At 34.8% G+C, this 17,211-nt stretch overlaps 1 protein-coding gene and 1 long non-coding RNA gene across 3 annotated transcripts; both read right to left on the bottom strand.

Annotated features, from left to right (window-relative positions):
* Positions 1–2,089: 2,089 nt before the first annotated feature.
* On the bottom strand, positions 2,090–5,003 carry LOC129093417 (uncharacterized). The gene is made up of 4 exons (XR_008531289.1): positions 4,929–5,003; positions 4,249–4,323; positions 3,451–3,545; positions 2,090–3,151 (listed from the first exon to the last, which is right to left on the bottom strand). It is a non-coding gene; the product is annotated as an uncharacterized LOC129093417 (long non-coding RNA).
* A 1,097-nt stretch (positions 5,004–6,100) lies between these two features.
* Positions 6,101–16,388, bottom strand: LOC129093394 (NLR family CARD domain-containing protein 3-like). 2 transcript variants are annotated; one of them, XM_054601406.1, is made up of 11 exons: positions 16,289–16,388; positions 14,263–14,360; positions 14,082–14,180; positions 13,578–13,676; positions 13,049–13,147; positions 12,536–12,612; positions 10,607–12,374; positions 10,290–10,463; positions 9,948–10,121; positions 9,578–9,624; positions 6,101–9,318 (listed from the first exon to the last, which is right to left on the bottom strand). In XM_054601406.1, the coding sequence occupies exons 2-11, from the start codon at positions 14,337–14,339 to the stop codon at positions 8,786–8,788; spliced, it is 3,147 nt and encodes a 1,048-aa protein (XP_054457381.1). In that variant the 5' UTR covers positions 14,340–14,360; positions 16,289–16,388; the 3' UTR covers positions 6,101–8,785. The 2 variants fall into 2 exon arrangements, with proteins under 2 accessions (XP_054457381.1, XP_054457382.1); XM_054601407.1 differs by having other exon boundaries at positions 14,263–14,354.
* Between the last annotated feature and the right edge of the window lie 823 nt (positions 16,389–17,211).

Raw genomic sequence — 17,211 nt, 5'->3', positions numbered from 1 at the left:
GGACACTGTTAGCCTAGCTTAGCATAAAGACTGAAACCATGACAAAAATACTAATGCTAACTTTAGCCTTGCCAGGACACTGTTAGCCTAGCTTAGCATAAAGACTGAAACCAGGACAAAAAACTAATGCTAACTTTAGCCTTGCCAGGACACTGTTAGCCTAGCTTAGCATAAAGACTGAAACCAGGACACAAATACTAATGCTAACTTTAGCCTTGCTAGGACACTGTTAGCCTAGCTTAGCATGAAGACTAAAAACAGGACAAAAAAGCTAATGCTAACTTTAGCCTTGCCAGGACACTGTTAGCCTAGCTTAGCATAAAGACTAAAACCAGGACAAAAAAACTAATGCTAACTTTAGCCTTGCTAGGACACTGTTAGCCTAGCTTAGCATAAAGACTGAAACCATGACAAAAATGCTAATGTTAGCTTGTGACTGGCCAGGACACTGTTAGCCTAGCTTAGCATAAAGACTGAAACCATGACAAAAATGCTAATGTTAGCTTGTGACTGGCCAGGACACTGTTAGCCTAGCTTAGCATAAAGACTGAAACCAGGACAAAAATACTAATGCTAACTTTAGCCTTGCTAGGACACTGTTAGCCTAGCTTAGCACAAAGACTGAAACCAGGACAAAAATACTAATGCTAACTTTAGCCTTGCTAGGACACTGTTAGCCTAGCTTAGCATAAAGTCTGAAACCAGGACAAAAATACTAATGTTAGCACTACTACTTCTACTTCTGTTAGTACTGCTATTACTGGAGTGCTTTCGTCGTGAAACCACCACCATGTATCGTAACAACAGTTGCAACATCAATATTTAAAATAATAATTTGACAAAAAGGTTGAATAGCAACTAAGATCCAAAACTCATAAATAAATGATGATTAATTACTATAATGGCTAAAGTCGTAAATAATTCTCCCCATTAGTGAGCTAATTATTTAACGAGGCCGTGGTTTAATGTTTGTTAAGGACGTGGCTGTTGATATTAACTTATGTTACTTGTCAGTTTATATATTTTAGTCAAATATAGCTCTACTGGCTTATTGCAGATAAGTATATATATTTTGTATATTTATTTAAAAATGACTATCGGACAATTTATCGTTATCAGACTTTTTAAAAATCGATATCAGTAATTCCAGTATCAGTAGTTTGTGTTAATAATTACAAAAAATACACACACCAATTTAATAATGATTATGGCATAGCAATCAAGTGAAATATTATTATTATTAATAATAATAATATTATTAATAATAATGATTATAATAATACTAATGATTATAATAATATTATTAATAATATTATTATTAATAATAATAATAACAATAATAATAATAGGGGAAAACAAGGGGGAAATGCACATATACGGCTTGGAAAATAAGTAAGTAAATTCAGTGAGACTTTTATTTTTATTTATTTTTTTATAAATTATACTTACTTATTATAGACTGGCAACAGGCCAAGAAATAATCAGGCACATAAAATCTGTATTAAACAAACAAAATATAAAGTGTTATTTAGTGTTAAATCCTTTCTTTAGATTAAAATGTTGTGTTTAACCTGCATCCTCTTCTCTTTATTCTTTTTTAGAAGTCAGGGCTTTTATTGTGAAACATTGATGAAGATGCCCCACCCTTCCTCAGTGTGTGTGTGTGTGTGTGTGTGTGTGTGTGTGTGTGTGTGTGTGTGTGTGTGTGTGTGTGTGTGTGTGTGTGTGTGTGTGTGTGTGTGTGTGTGTGTGTGTGTGTGTGTGTGTGTGTGACAGATGGGACCTGAAGCCGCCAGACCGCCCCGCCTTTAACCGTCAGCCAAACCAGTGAACCATTCATCCCATTATGACGAGGTGAACAAACCATTATGTTCCTGCACACATGAACCAATACAGATAATTCTGTTATTTAGCTTATTCAAACAACATAGTAAGATGAGGGTGTTTTTATACATTTTCATTTGAGGTTTTAAAGGTTTGGAGGTGTTGTTTTTTATTCCTTCATCTTTGTGAATAAATACAAAGAAAAAAAACACAAAAGATTACTGATGGTTGACGTATAAATACATTTTTATGTCAGTCCTTCAGCTAGATAAAAAGAAAAATGCTCATACCTTAAAGGAACACACACACTTTTCTTAATTTCTTTATAGTTTACACTCAAAATCTTGTATTAGAATGTATTAAACATGTTTTTTTTACTAAAGCTAGATGATCGTGGCAAAAAACAAGTAAAAGTAAATTATTTGACCCACAACTTTTACTTTCACTTGGCAAAATGTGTTTTTTGGCACATATATTTCATAGATGATTTTTTTTTTTAAGTAAAGGAAAATACAAAGAGCCTTTTTATCGCCTTTTAAAAAGTCGTTAACACAGAAGAGGAAACAATTAAGATGAGACTTAAAACAAATGGATCGCAAGGTTTTACATTTTCAGGGCTTTTGTAATGAAGTGTCGAATATACACATACGTATTTCCTTTCTGGCAGAGAGTTTCATCAGAAGAAGTGACTAATTAAAACTAGAGCACCACAGATGCCATTTTGTTCTGCACATTTTCACCACAAGATTATAAGTAGAGTAACAAACAGTATTTGATAATACAAAGCTGCTGTAGTTACATCACATCAAATTCCTGCAGCTCTTCAGGGTTATTTGAAGTTATTTAGAATACCATTGAAGAAACTACCAAATCACACAAACTCTTATAACAGCTTTCCAAACAAAAAAAGAATACAGAATTAGTCAATTAATTCTGCACCATATCCTGGCTTTTTCTATTTCATGTAAAGGAATAAAACAAAACTACCATTATTGTCAATATTCCCTGTCAGGTTCCTTCTGGTACATTTCTTTTTCTAAAACCAATTTAATAAAAAACAGTGGTAAATAAATGGGATTTTTACAAAACCACTTTAAAGTAGAGCTGTTATCAAACAATTGACACTTTGCTAAGCCACGACTAGTTACAAATCCAATCTATTGATCATTTTCTTGCCTAATTGATAAGTGATTAAAGAAATCTACTAATGTTGTGAAGATGGTTTTCAGATAAGGCTGTCGGTCACCGTTGCCTTCGTTTGTCGCAGGGAATTGCTTTTGCGTTGCTTCTGTAAGATTCTTCTTTGCTTTCCAAAGGCGGCTGTCCCCTGCAACAAATTAACACAAGTGTCCATTTAGGTTGTTTTTATGAATTAGAAATAGTTTTTAAAAGATATACAAACATAGTTGGAGACAGACATCATCCAGTTACCAGTTTGTTTATCTGACCTAACCAAGTGTGAAAAGAGGCTCTAACAAAACCTTAAGAATCCAATTACTCTTAAATGTGGCATACAACATCAATAAAGTACTAATATACTACTACAAGTCATCGGTAGAAGTTACTAGTAACAGTAGCAGTATAAGCAGCACTACAAGTAGTTGTTTAGTACATAGTTGTACTTACACATCTTCTTGAGTATTTTGATTTTGGTGTTGATCGGTGAAATTGACTGAATCTCTAAAATCCTCCGTACTCTGAACTGCTCCTCACTCTGTTTGCTGTAAGAACAAATCACACATTAATTCTATATAAATAATAAAAATAATAAATAATAAAGAGGATAATTCACGCCCTTTTTGGCGTCCAACATGTGACCTTAAAAGTATGTTCGGTAGTCAATGGTGAGGGACAAAAAGTTTGTCAATTTATAAGATCATTTTGCACGACAAGAAAGTCGCAGTTTCTCGTCTCACTGCCAACATGGCTGTTAACTCTGGTTGCTAGTTAGCTTAGCTTGTTCCAGCTACTCTTTTTTATGTTGTTTTCAACCAGGATGTGAAAGACGAGCACAATCCATTGTTTGTTGTGAGTTCATCCTGGTGCGAAACATTTTCCGGACAAACTGCGACTTTCTTGACTTGTAAAAATGATCTTTTCCATTGACTTCCATCATATGTGTAAATCAAGGCCCAATTCACGCAGGATTAAAATAATTTGTCTCTCGCCGTTGACTACCGTAGGTCCCATGGCGGTCCTCTGGAAGGGGCGCACTATAATAATACAAACAGTTAAGACACATCTAAGAGTTCAAAATGTGTCTGTTTAAGATAAACATTCATGTTCAGCCTTTCTTATTGCATTTACAAATGTCTTCACCGCTTTCAATCTCATAATAAATCTTTGATAAAATGACCGTAACCTGTTATACAATACAAAAAAATGTTATTAGATTGCAAAATTTACAGTATTAATTAAAATTACCTTATTATCTCATTACCACCAAACCAGATTGGTTCGTTCATGGATCCTGTCCTTTTCATGGCACCCATCTGTGAACTAAGAGAAGAGATTGTTTTATCCACCAAAAAAACACACACATGACCTTTTGTTAATACATACAGGTATGTTGGCTGGATGAATCAGGACATTAATTATAAATGAATGCCCTTCAATATTCTTATCTGGATGATAAATTCACAAAATAAAAAGGTAACTGTGTATAAAATATTGAATCAAAATTAGGATATTGAGAATATTATTCTAAACACACATTTACAATGATACAAGTCTCAATTTAATACAACAAAGGCTTTTGTACCAAGTATTAAATACATTTCAGTAAGCGTGTTCAATACTTTTTCCCTGTGTCATTCCATTTCATTACACATAACTTAATTTCTGAACTTATTTGTTTGGTTTTCTTTGTATGTATGGATTACTTGGGTTGTTACCGACATCTGGTGAAAATTTCATGTCAATAGCACCTTTTAAAAATATATTTACTGAGAATAATGGTGACGTGTTTATTTTACCCGTTTACCTGCAGGAGCTCCAGTTCAATGAACAGCTAGTGATGTGGTTTAAAGGCCCCTCCAGCAGGAAGCCAAACAACAGAAACCTGAACCACATGATATTAGAAGGAATCATCAATGGGGACTCACCTTTGTGTTTAATAGATAAGATCTCTGGTCGTCTTTCGGTAGCGCGAATAAAATGGGTGGCGAGGTCAAATTTACTTTCACTTTTGATTTCAGATGAGTCACTCAGCAGTGGGAGGTTTGTGACTAAGATCACTGTTGTGCTGTGGGATTTCATTGAATATGATGCATAACTGTACATTTAACTAGGATATAAATGAGTTAAAAACATGCAACATACACATTAATGCAGCAGTGATATTAATCTAAAAACAACATATAGAATGGTAAAAAACTGACAGGGAACATTTTACTGCACAATCAATACTTTTACTTTAAGAACATTAAGTAGATAATACTTTTGCTTATGTTTTGGAGTACTTTCACAGTGATATTAGTGCTTTTACTGCAGTAAAATAATGCTTAAACCACTGTGAAACATGCCCTAAACAAATTCAAATAAATATCTTATGAGCATTTAATTTCAAATGTATGCAGTTCAGTTGTGAAGTCACTTTTGTGTTTGTTGCATGTGAAGGACTCACTTTTGTCTTTATTTGTGTTTTTCTTTCTTCACTAGATGTCATCAAATCATCATCATCTACATTTTGTTTCTTCTCTGCGGACTCATGATCACTTTAGTCTGTGAGGCTGAATGCAGTGCAGTTGCAAGACAAATATATATTTTCTTTTAACAGCTTCCTGTGACACATCCGGACCACGACTTGTGAGTACATTTTCAGTTTGTGTTTCTTATGTCAATGTGTGTCAGAGTTTACAGGTTTTGTGTTTGTTTGTTTAAATAAAAATAAAAATAACCGGTAGTTAAAACTGGTTTTAAAAATAAGGCAGCTCTTTCTATTAAGTGTCTAGAAGCATTTTCTCCCTTGACTGAATGAGTTTTTTCAGCACATTTTAAAATATATTTATTTTTGTACTGCAGATCTAAAACAAGCCACAACTCTTAAACTACATCATTTATCTCTCACCTTAAATATATTGTATATTCAGATCCTCATACGATAGCATAGTTTTCCCACTTTGTAAGTTGGCAAACAAAGACGACCGACGGCTCAGTGACACATTTGTCCAGTCGAGTGTTGAAAAAAGGATCAAAAGTGCAGGAAGTGAAATGTTTACCTCACCTGTGTGATGATTTTGTAAAATGAGACGTCTTTCAATGCCACATTCATCAAATATCTTGATTTTTTATTGATTTATATGATTTATATTTTGGTTACATTAAAACACTGAGAAGCATCAAAAACATATAGCATAAAAAGTAAAATATATGAAGAGTTCAGTTACAAAAACAGGCATCTGAATTTTTACTTTTACATTTTTATGTTTATTTCTAACTAGTGCTTTGATTAAAAAAATATTTTTTTCTGTTTTTGTAAATTAACTCTTCACATAAAACGTGGAAACCCAAACATGAACATGAATATTTGACATTTGCACTTGTCAAATGACACATAAAAGCTGAACTAGAAAGTATTAAAATAGATTTCTAAGCCACAAAATATTTCATCATAATATTTGATGAGGTGCAACTTGATAAAAAAATTGGTTAAAACCATCGATACAGTCTACACTTCAAATGCTAAAAGTTAATGCAGATAAACACAATAAAACAATTAAAGAGGATGAAATGTTAGATCACTTTTTCACAAACAGCACACACATGCAGAATAAAGGACACAAATATAATACAATAAAGTCAACTGCTGAAATCTGATTCTTATTTTAGAAGGTGCTTAACATGATACCAGTATGTTTTATTTTAAGATTATTTATGGGGAATTAATTTGACAGCCGATAGAAATATGAAGAAAACACTCAAATATGAATATACTGTATATGAATATGTGTAATTATAATTTAAAAAAATCTTAACTCTAGAAGGTATTTTACTTGATTTCTCTGCCACAAAATATTCAGTCATCGTATTTGACAAGGTGCTTTACATTACTGAACTGATGAATTGTATGAAATGTTAAAAGGCGATGCAGATAAATACATAAAACAGCTAAAACTCTAATACAATTCTCCTCAAATGTTATAACGACCTTTTCAAACACCACAAACCGGAAGAATTACGGACACACCATTTATATAAATACAAGTCAAAGCTAATATTGAAATGCAAAACTAAGAGTTTTTATTGCAGTTTTTACGACTATATTCTGAGTATAAAGTATAAAGATAAACTAGATTAAAAGGAGATTAAACTAAAATCAGCTCTTCTTTTACTGTACAGATGTATGTAAATGTGACAAATCCTCAAAAGATTAAAAAACAATAACCAGAAACAAAAAACAGTCTCCTATTATGTAACGTTACTGAGAGTTGATAGCGTTAAGAGCGAGGAAACCTGCAGAACTTAATACAGCTGCCGACTAAGCTGAAACCATTAAAATATAACTCCATACCTATTTACATAAAAATAAAAAAGAGCCCCTCATCTTCATCCTGATCTGCTTAACTAGGCAGTTACACAATAACAGCAATAAAAACATATAAGTCATTTACAACACCGCATTGACATTTAAAAGTAATTTGGTCAAATCTAAAAAGTAAAGCAGATACCAGGAGCTTCTGACTGTGGAAATACATCAGTGAGTTTTTGACTTTTCATGAGAAATAATAGGGTTGCAAAGGATATTTACAAGTAAAAGAAGTAGCTTTTAAAAAACAGCCCACCCACATATTCACCCACGTATTCAGTCACATCAGGAAAGTCACCAAAAACAAAGCAAATGTTTTGCCTCGCATTGATGATGGGTTCATACCATCATCTGGAGGCGCTCTGTGAATTTTAATGAAGTATATCTAGCAAGCCACATATTGGCTGTTTCTCTACAAAAATAAACATACTTTTATGTGATTTAATCATAATAAATGGATAAAAAGGATGCCGAAATAACAACATCGTATTGTTGATTTGTTTAAAGTCTGAATTCTTGCTTCGTCAAGTCTGTCAGCAAGACAACAAGCAAAACACTTTTAAAATGCTTGTTTTCTAGATGGACTTCTTATTAATCAGGGCTAGGCTTTACCAACATTGTAGCTGTTCCAACGACACTCAAATAACCTACTGTTACTGTTTCTTTACCATAGACGTCTATGGTTAAAACACACACATTTATACACAGCTTTCGTCTGGTCTCTGTTCAAATATGAGGTTCAATATTTTATTCTCCACGACAAAGCTTCACTGAATGTGTTGCCCCTGTTGAAATATTTAAACTTGCACTAATTTCGCATGCCATGTTTCAAGATGGCGCCCCATTAATTTCAATGCAGCCAGGAGGCACATAGCACATGCATTGATGCCAACTTAGCGACTTATCTGATCTTAACCTTTCTCTCCAGGTGATAGTTGACAATATTTCTCAGTGAATGTGCTCTCGTGTTGTGGGGCGTTTCTGTATTTGGTCGTATTTTCTCACTTTGTTGACAGTTATTAAAATTCTGCACATATGCTGTCAAAGTGGTGGACGTTTTCTTAATTTTGTGGTCTCACAGGAATGTTAGCTTTTGTTACACAAGCTCGTTGTTGGCTAAGCTATGTGGTTCTTTCCATGTTAGCATTTCCTTTATATACAAATGGAATCATGTCTGATGACTGACTGTTTTGTTTCACGTTACGGTTGTTGTCGGCCCGTCGCACAAGGCAAACGAAAAGGTAAAGGAAAAGACATGGAGAAACAAGATCACTGATCACTGACAGCTCTCTCACTGACTACCTTTGGTGCCTATTCAACCAGCTAAATCAGTCTAACCATAAGTTACCTGTTGGACGGACACATCTTATAGCAAGCATGTGTGTTGGTCCCAGCCATCTACTTGCAAATCTACACCTTCGGTTGCTGAATGGTCTACGTTAGCTGACAAAATGCTGCAGAGGAATGAGTGCGAAGCCCAACAGCAGGATAGAGGGGCTCTTTGAACTCCGCTTTGAAGGTATGGAGGCGGATCTGCTTGTCGGAGGAAACTCTGTAGAAGGACAGAGTGCCAGCCGGCGAGTCCAGATACACCCCCACCCGACTGGATCGCGAGCACAGGGACGATATACTGATACTTTTGTCGTTGCGCAGGACAAAACAACCATTATCTGAGCAAGTCATGCTCCAAGACTTGTCGTTGCGTCCCAGCTTGCAATCATTCCCATCCCCTTCCCTGCCAATGGTTCTGTACGTTAACCCAATCTCGAAGGGCTCCATCACCTCGACCTCCAAGTAGCATCGCTCCTCTAGACCCTGTTCACACAGCACCTGTTGGCAGCGATCAAACCTTTCTGGATGATCGGGGTATCGCTGCTGGTCTTCCACCCAGGTCACCTTTCTGTTCCCTTCAGAGAGAAGGAGGTTCCTGTGGGCTGTGTTGGGGTCCAAAGTGAGCTCACAGGCATCTGGAAGTAAGAAAACACTTTATTTTAGGAGCATAGGTTTTAATTGATGAGCTGGGCAGCATTAATGTCAGCAAGTTACAAAGGAAACCATCAGAAACAGGAACCTCCCTCCAGGAAGAATTGTCACTATTCTTGTTCTTCTCAAGCAAGTGGGAAAAAAAGTGCAGGAGAATATTTTAGTTCACCAATTTGTTGAGATTACTATCTGCAGATGTATCACAACATTCAGCAATTGTCCAAGATTTCCACAAATACTTACATTTCTTGAAGCCCGGTTGCATCCGGTGACTTCCGCCATGATCAAGACTGAAAAAAAGGAAAAATCCAACAAAGAACAACCATTTAACTGACACTGTGTTGGTCTCAGAAACGTTGCAAAAAGAGTATGTATCTATTGTGAATCTTTAGTATTTACATGTATTGTTATTGCTATTCAACCTATAGTGTTACACTACAGCGTGATGACATTTTGGTTGAATTGGGTCCGATCAGAGGGTACCCTTGAGTTGTTTTGCTGTTGGCAGTAACCTCCATCTCACTCTAGTGGATTTTTAAAGGTACTCCAGCAGCACTTCTCTCTCAGCTCAGTAGGAAAGTAAAAAAATCTAGTCCTCCATCATTATACTTACTGGAGAGTGCTGAGCTTGGACTGTGGATCGTTCCTCAGCTCAGAGAGCAGCTTCTCTCCTGAGACTCCTGGGTGATTGTAGCTCAGGTCCAGCTCCATCAGCTGGGAGGTCTTTGAACGTAGAGTCGAGGCCAGAGAAGCACAGCCAACCTCTGTGATCTGACAACCTGACAGCCTGAGGAAGAAGAAGTGTTTGGTTTATTAGCATGCAGGTTCTAGAAGTATTTATAAAGAAGTGAGTTTCTTGCATCCCTGAATGAATGTACGGAAGGTAGACTTAAAATAATGAGCAGGAAGCTTTTTGTCCAAACTCAGACTGACGGAGCAGCAGAACAATACAAACCTCAGCGTTTCAAGTCTGCAGTGTTGACTGGACAGTCCATCACAGAGCAGCTTTACTCCTGAATCTTTCAGGTCGTTGTTGCTCAGATCCAGTTCTCTCAGAGGTAAGTAGGGGAACTTAAGACCAAAGGCCAGATGCTTAATCCACTCTTCATTCACTTTGCAGTCTGCTAGTCTAAAGGTGGATGACAGGGTTATAATGTGAAGAAGAAAAAGGTGCAACTGTGTGAAGATATACATAAAATAAGACAAGATTAAAATACTCGGGAGTTAAGAACCAACAAATACTGGTACATATTACAGGGAAGGTACACTTACATGGCCTTTCTGCTTCTCCTCACAGCTGGTATCAGCCTCCTTCTGCCTTCATCCGTTGTGTTGTAACTCTTCAAGTCCAACACATCCAGATCGTTCTTTGATACCTGCAGCATGTAGGCCAGCGCAGAGCAGTGCAGGGGAGTCAGCTCTGTTTTTGAACGATCTGACAACTTGAGATATTCTTGTATCTCATCTTTGACTTTGTGGTCTCTCATCTCGACCATATTCTGGAAGAGGTTGATGCAGCTGTCTGGAGACAGGGCCTTTCGTCGGATGGCTTTGAGGTGAGTCAAGATTTTCTTTTCGGTATCTTGGCTTGGGTCCGGCGGTGTCAGCAGACCCTGAAGGACTCTCCAGTTTGGTTCAACCATGAGGCCAAGGAGGAATCGCAAGAAGAAGTCCAGGTGGCCGTTCTCCAACACTTTGTCAACTGTCATCTTCAGAAGATCAAGTAAAGTATGTTCTTTGTCATCCGCTTCGAGGAAGTTGCCGAGCTCTTTTGTGTTCCTGTTTGTGAAACATTCAAAGACAAAAAGAGCTGCAAAGAACTCCTGTATGGTCAGGTGCACAAAGAAGAAGACCTTCTTCTTGTGAAAGACTTGTTCTTCCCTAAAAACGGTGTTGCAAAATCCAGAGTACACGGTTGCTTCTTGTATGTCAATGCCACATTCTTCCAGGTCTTCTTCATAGAAGATGAGGTTGTTCTTCTGCAGCTGAACAAATGCAAGCTTACCGAGTTTCAGAAGGAATTCCTTGTGTGTCTTCAGAAGTTTCTCTTTGTTTTTCTCTGTCTTCTGTTTATATTTTCTTCTTCTGCGTTTTGTCTGGGCAAACAGGAAATGCGCCATCATCTCTGTTAGAGTTTGAGGAGTTTCAGCTTTCTCTTCTACCCCAAAGATCTCCTCATATAATATGGCAGCAATCCAGCAGAAGATCGGGATCTGGCACATGATGTCAAGACTCTGAGATGAGCGAATGTGCGAAATGATCCTGTCAGCGAGACCCAAGTCCTGACGGAACCTCGTCTTGAAGTATTCTTCTTTTTGTGGGTCACTGAACCCTCTTATCTCCGTCACCATGTCAACAAACTTTGAAGGGATCTGACTGGCTGCTGCTGGACGGGTCGTTATCCAGAGGTTGGCATTAGGAAGAAGGTTCCTCTGGATGAGGTTTACTATGAGGTTACCCACAGATGTTACTTCACTGACAGATGTCACCGGCCTGTTCTTGAAGTCCAGCTGAAGTCTGCTTTCATCCAGACCGTCCAGGATCACTATAACCTTGGCTTTGACTAAATCTTCTGATTCTTTCAGATCCTGGATCGCAGGGTGAAATTCAGTCAGGAGCTCGTGCAAGCTTTTGTTATCGGGACTCAAATTCAGCTCTCGGAAGGCGATATTGAAAACAAAATCAACTTCCTGGTTTTCTCTCTCCTCGGCCCAATCAAGAATGAATTTCTGCACAGAAAATGACTTTCCAATTCCTGCAACGCCCTTCGTCAGGACGGTTCTGTTTGGTGTCTCCTGGCCTGGCAAAGGATTCAAGATTTCACTGAGCTTGACTGATTGTTCAGAAGATTGTGGTTGTTTGGTTTGTCTGAACGACTGTTCCTCATGTGGCCCTTCACTCTCTGCCGTGGTGATGAAGAGTGTTGTGTAGATGCTGTCCAAACGGTTCTCTTGGTCACCGTTACCTTCAAATGTGAGGGTATATTCCCTCTGCATTGCTTTTTTAAGATTCTTCTTTGCTTTCAAAAAATGGCTGCCCTCTGAAACAATGAAATGCATGGTTGCAAATTCCAAGATGACAATTATGAATCATTATTAAATATGTTTAGCTCAGTCCTGCGAAAGTACAAGCAAACATTTGACCTCCAACACTGATGATGCAAGTATTAATGCACTAAAAAGAACAGATAATTAAACTGACCAGTGTCTTCCTCTGTATCTCTCTGGCATTCAGGATCTTTTCGGAGTTTCTTTCTAGACGGTTCCACAATCAGCGGGCTGTAAGGTGATCAACAGATGATTATATTAGATTGCCAGATATGTGCCAGTTGTCGGTTTTTGGGCCAAAGCTCGGTACGCTTTTTGTTTCAGAATAATTTTCTTTCCGTGACGATTAAAGCATACATTTATTCATACAGGATCGTAAATAATTCAACTAACAAGGCGTTCATACTTGGTCGTAGACAATTCCTGGACGACTTTGGCATGTCTTCATTCATACTTTGTAGGCGATACTTCCTGGACCACTATAGCATGTGTCTATTCATACTTGGTAGCAGATAATTCCTGGAGGATTTGATCTTCTGTTCATTCATGTAGGATAGTAAATAAATCCTTAAGACTACAGCATGTGTGTAAGGATACATTTTTTGAGTTATTATTGGCTATTATATATTTTTTTTTTTTTTACAAAATATATATTTAATTAAATTACCTTTGTGTCTTTTCAACACCAAACGTGGGCGGCTGGAACATTGATCCATCATCCTTTATAGAGACAAGGCTGGGACCCGAGGCTTCACTCATCTGTGAACTATTAATAGAAAAGAGTGAATTAATAAAATGTGTGATAGTAAATATATATAAATATATATATAACATATATATCTGTGTGTATATATATATATACACACATATGTGTATATATGTGTGTTTAATACAAAATATATATATATATATATACAAACATTATAAGTAATAAAGTAATAAAGTATAATAATGAAGTAAATATATATATATAAATATATATATATATATATATATATATATGTACATATGTGTATATATGTGTATATATATATACACACACACAAGCACACCAACCACATAATGTATTATTTCACACATAGTAAGATACAGATGCAAAAAGAATATTTTACAGCGTGTTTTTCCTTTCACAGCTTCCCATTTATGATTGGCTGTTACATATTAGTTTTTGCAAAATATATATTTAATTAAATTACCTTTGTGTCTTTTCAACACCAAACGTGGGCGGCTGGAACATTGATCCATCATCCTTTATGGAGACAAGGCTGGGACCCGAGGCTTCACTCATCTGTGAACTATTAATAGAAAAGAGTGAATTAATAAATGTACATATATATATGTGTACATATATACACATATATATGTGTATATATATATATACACATGTGTGTATACATGAATGTTATTACCATAGTTTTTATACAAAAAGATATATATACATTAAATGTTTTTCCTTGTTCTTAGCTTCCCATTTATGAAATAAGTTTAAATAAAATATATAAATAAATAATACATATATATTACATATATATATATACACACACACAAGCACACCAACCACATAATGTATTATTTCACACATAGTAAGATACAGATGCAAAAAGAATATTTTACAGCATGTTTTTCCTTGTTCACAGCTTCCCATTTATGATTGGCTGTTACATATTAGTTTTTGCAAAATATATATTTAATTAAATTACCTTTGTGTCTTTTCAACACCAAACGTGGGCGGCTGGAACATTGATCCATCATCCTTTATGGAGACAAGGCTGGGACCCGAGGCTTCACTCATCTGTGAACTATTAATAGAAAAGAGTGAATTAATAAATAAATAAATAAATAAATGACAATAAATACATTTAAATATATATGATATATTACCTGATCGTGTCACCACTCGAGCTGATTGGCTGTTCAGAAGAGCAGGATCCCCTCCTCGTCTTTCTCTTCTCGGCCATTTTCTTTCCTTGTAGCTGAAACTTACATTTTATTTATTTGATCATTTTCCGCCTGTTTATTGATCATTCTGGCTATTTTCAGGTGAAACAACAGTCATAAATGATCAAAGATGATCTGACAGAGCCACATTTTATCATTTTAAACACTTTTTAGTCCAAAGAAACTTATAATTAAATAATAAATTGCATTGAAACCACTTAAGAGGAAATAAATATCTCAGTGCAAGCGCTTAGAAATGTTTAAATAAAAATAATTATGATTACAACTATGGTTTCAGCAGCATATATAATGTGCAGTAGGTCCAAACTATACTGAAATATAGTTGGAATGTATAATTTTATATTATTGTATAATAATATAGTCATATTGTAATATAATGCCAAACTTGACAGTAGAGTTTGTAAGATTAATATTTGGCTTTTATGTAAAATATGACTGGAGTCAAATATTGTTGCATTAAGATAAGATAAAAAAGATAGAACTTTATTAAACCCAAAGGAAATATTGTGCCACAGTTTGATCAAAGATTAACAATAACATAAGATTAAAAAAGAGTAAATATATAAAGTGTAAAATAAGTTGTACTAACATCAGTGCCGATTAGAAGCTAAAATAGAGGAGTTATATTTGTCGTGATATTAAAATGCAATAAAATAAATAATGCAAATTATGATTAAGGGTGTCGATGTTTCAGCTGTCCAGCTTTTTACAAAATATGATATTATATAATTATCATAATAGAATATTTAATTGTTTAATAGTTGACTGTAAAAGTTTATTTGTGCTGCTTGCCGTTAAAAAACAGGAACTTCTTTCTTGCTGTTTAAACAGAATATTATCAGCTCGCTATATATATATATATATATATATATATATATAATATATATATATCTATCTATCTATATCTATCTATCTATCTATATCTATCTATCTATCTATGTATAACTATATCTATATAACTATATAACTATATCTATCTATATCTATATATATATCTATATATCTATATAATATATCTATATATCTATATATAATATATCTATATATCTATCTATATATCTATATATCTATATATCTATATATCTATATATAGATAATAGATATATTTATTTCTTGCTGTTTAAACAGAATATTATCAGCTCACCCTATATATATATATATAATCTATATATCTATCTATATATCTATATAACTATATCTATATCTATATAATATATATCTATCTCTATATAACTATATCTATATATATTTCTTATAAATATATATATATCTATATAACTATATCTATATCTATATATATAACTATATCTATATATATATCTATATATATATCTATATCTATATAACTATATATATATCTATATATAATATATATATCTATCTATATATAGATATATAGATATATAGTAATATATATATTTCTTGCTGTTTAAACAGAATATTATAGCTCACCCTATATATATATATCTATATATAACTATATCTATATATCTATATATCTATCTATATATCTATATATCTATATATAATATACTATATATCTATATATAGATATATAGATATATAGTAATATATATATTTCTTGCTGTTTAAACAGAATATTATCAGCTCACCCTTTGCATTGTATTTCAATGTTCCTCCTCTGGTCCGCACTGCGCATGCGTTGGAATTCCCCTAAATGTTGTTTACAGACAGCACTGAACATCTAAAGAGGTTTCACAGACTGTGTGGCCTCAAAGTCAATTTACTGGCTTAGTTTTTTGATAAAGTTATTTGAATTCGTTCGTTTGCATCAAACCGAAAGTAACCTCTCCTTTAGTTCTTAACTGCGCACTTACACAGGAAACAACCTCCTCTGAGCTCTGAACACTACAGAACACCACCAATCAGCTGCTCCACGTCTCTGCAATACATTATATAATAGATTATATAATAGATTATAACTCACCTTTGCAGTTATCTCACAGTGTGTCTCCTCGGTGCGGTGTGAAGAGATGAAGATCTAGTTTAGCCTTACTGCTGTCACACGGAGCCTCACTGAACGCCATTACTCCTCTTATGACTTTACTTTCGGTTTGGATGCCCTTCAAAATAAAATACATGTGACGACAGAGCAGGTTGAGTTATCAATAGTATTCCAAAGTTTAATGTCAGAAGAAAAGGAGAAAATACATCTCAATTAGTTAACTTAGGACAATATGTTGTATGTAATATATTAGTATATATTATATAACAATAAGGATTTATATAATATATGAATACTAGATATTCCTTTCTACTAAGTTATGCTCTTTCAACATTATTAGTCATCATTCACAACATAATTATCATTTTGTTATCATATATATAGACACACCAACCGCATTCTGTATTATTCCACACAGCGGCAGATTCAGAATCCCCCATTTGACAGTTTTCTTGTCACTGTGTCTTGTTCATAAACCAGCAGCCCTCCTGCTTATCATAAACTAACATTGTTTTACCTCATTGTCTGCTGGAATGATTCATCAGAAGTCATATAGGTAGTATCAGGTCGTTCACTCTTCACAGCCATATTACTAAACAGTGGAGGGAAAGAATATATAATGGTAAAACTCTGACTGGGAACTTTTAACTGCAATCAATACTTTAGTACATTTAGTAGATAATACTTTTACTTAAGGTTTTGGAGTATTTTCACAGTGATATTAGTGCTTTTACTGCTGTAAAAATATTCTTAAACCACTGTGAAACATGCTGCAAACAAATTAATATTAAGGACATATGAGCATTTCATTTTAAATGTATGCAGTTCAGTTGTGAAGGACTCACTTTTGTCTTTGCGTGTTTTTCTTTCTCCACTAGATGTCATCAAATCATCATCATCTACAT

Source organism: Anoplopoma fimbria, chromosome 7 (assembly GCF_027596085.1).
Source record: "Anoplopoma fimbria isolate UVic2021 breed Golden Eagle Sablefish chromosome 7, Afim_UVic_2022, whole genome shotgun sequence".
Classification (NCBI taxonomy): domain Eukaryota; kingdom Metazoa; phylum Chordata; class Actinopteri; order Perciformes; family Anoplopomatidae; genus Anoplopoma; species Anoplopoma fimbria.
This window is presented reverse-complemented; position numbering and strand designations above follow the sequence as displayed.

What these genes read in the sequence shown, in the direction of transcription:
- LOC129093394 (XM_054601406.1), bottom strand. Translation starts at nt 14,339, where the DNA reads ATGGCCGAGAAGAGAAAGACGAGGAGGGGATCCTGCTCTTCTGAACAG. An exon ending in GGTGTTGAAAAGACACAAAG is followed by an intron (nt 13,677 to 14,081) that starts GTAATTTAATTA and finishes TTCTATTAATAG; the next exon opens with TTCACAGATGAGTGAAGCCT. An exon ending in GCAACCGGGCTTCAAGAAAT is followed by an intron (nt 9,319 to 9,577) that starts GTAAGTATTTGT and finishes TCTTACTTCCAG; the next exon opens with ATGCCTGTGAGCTCACTTTG.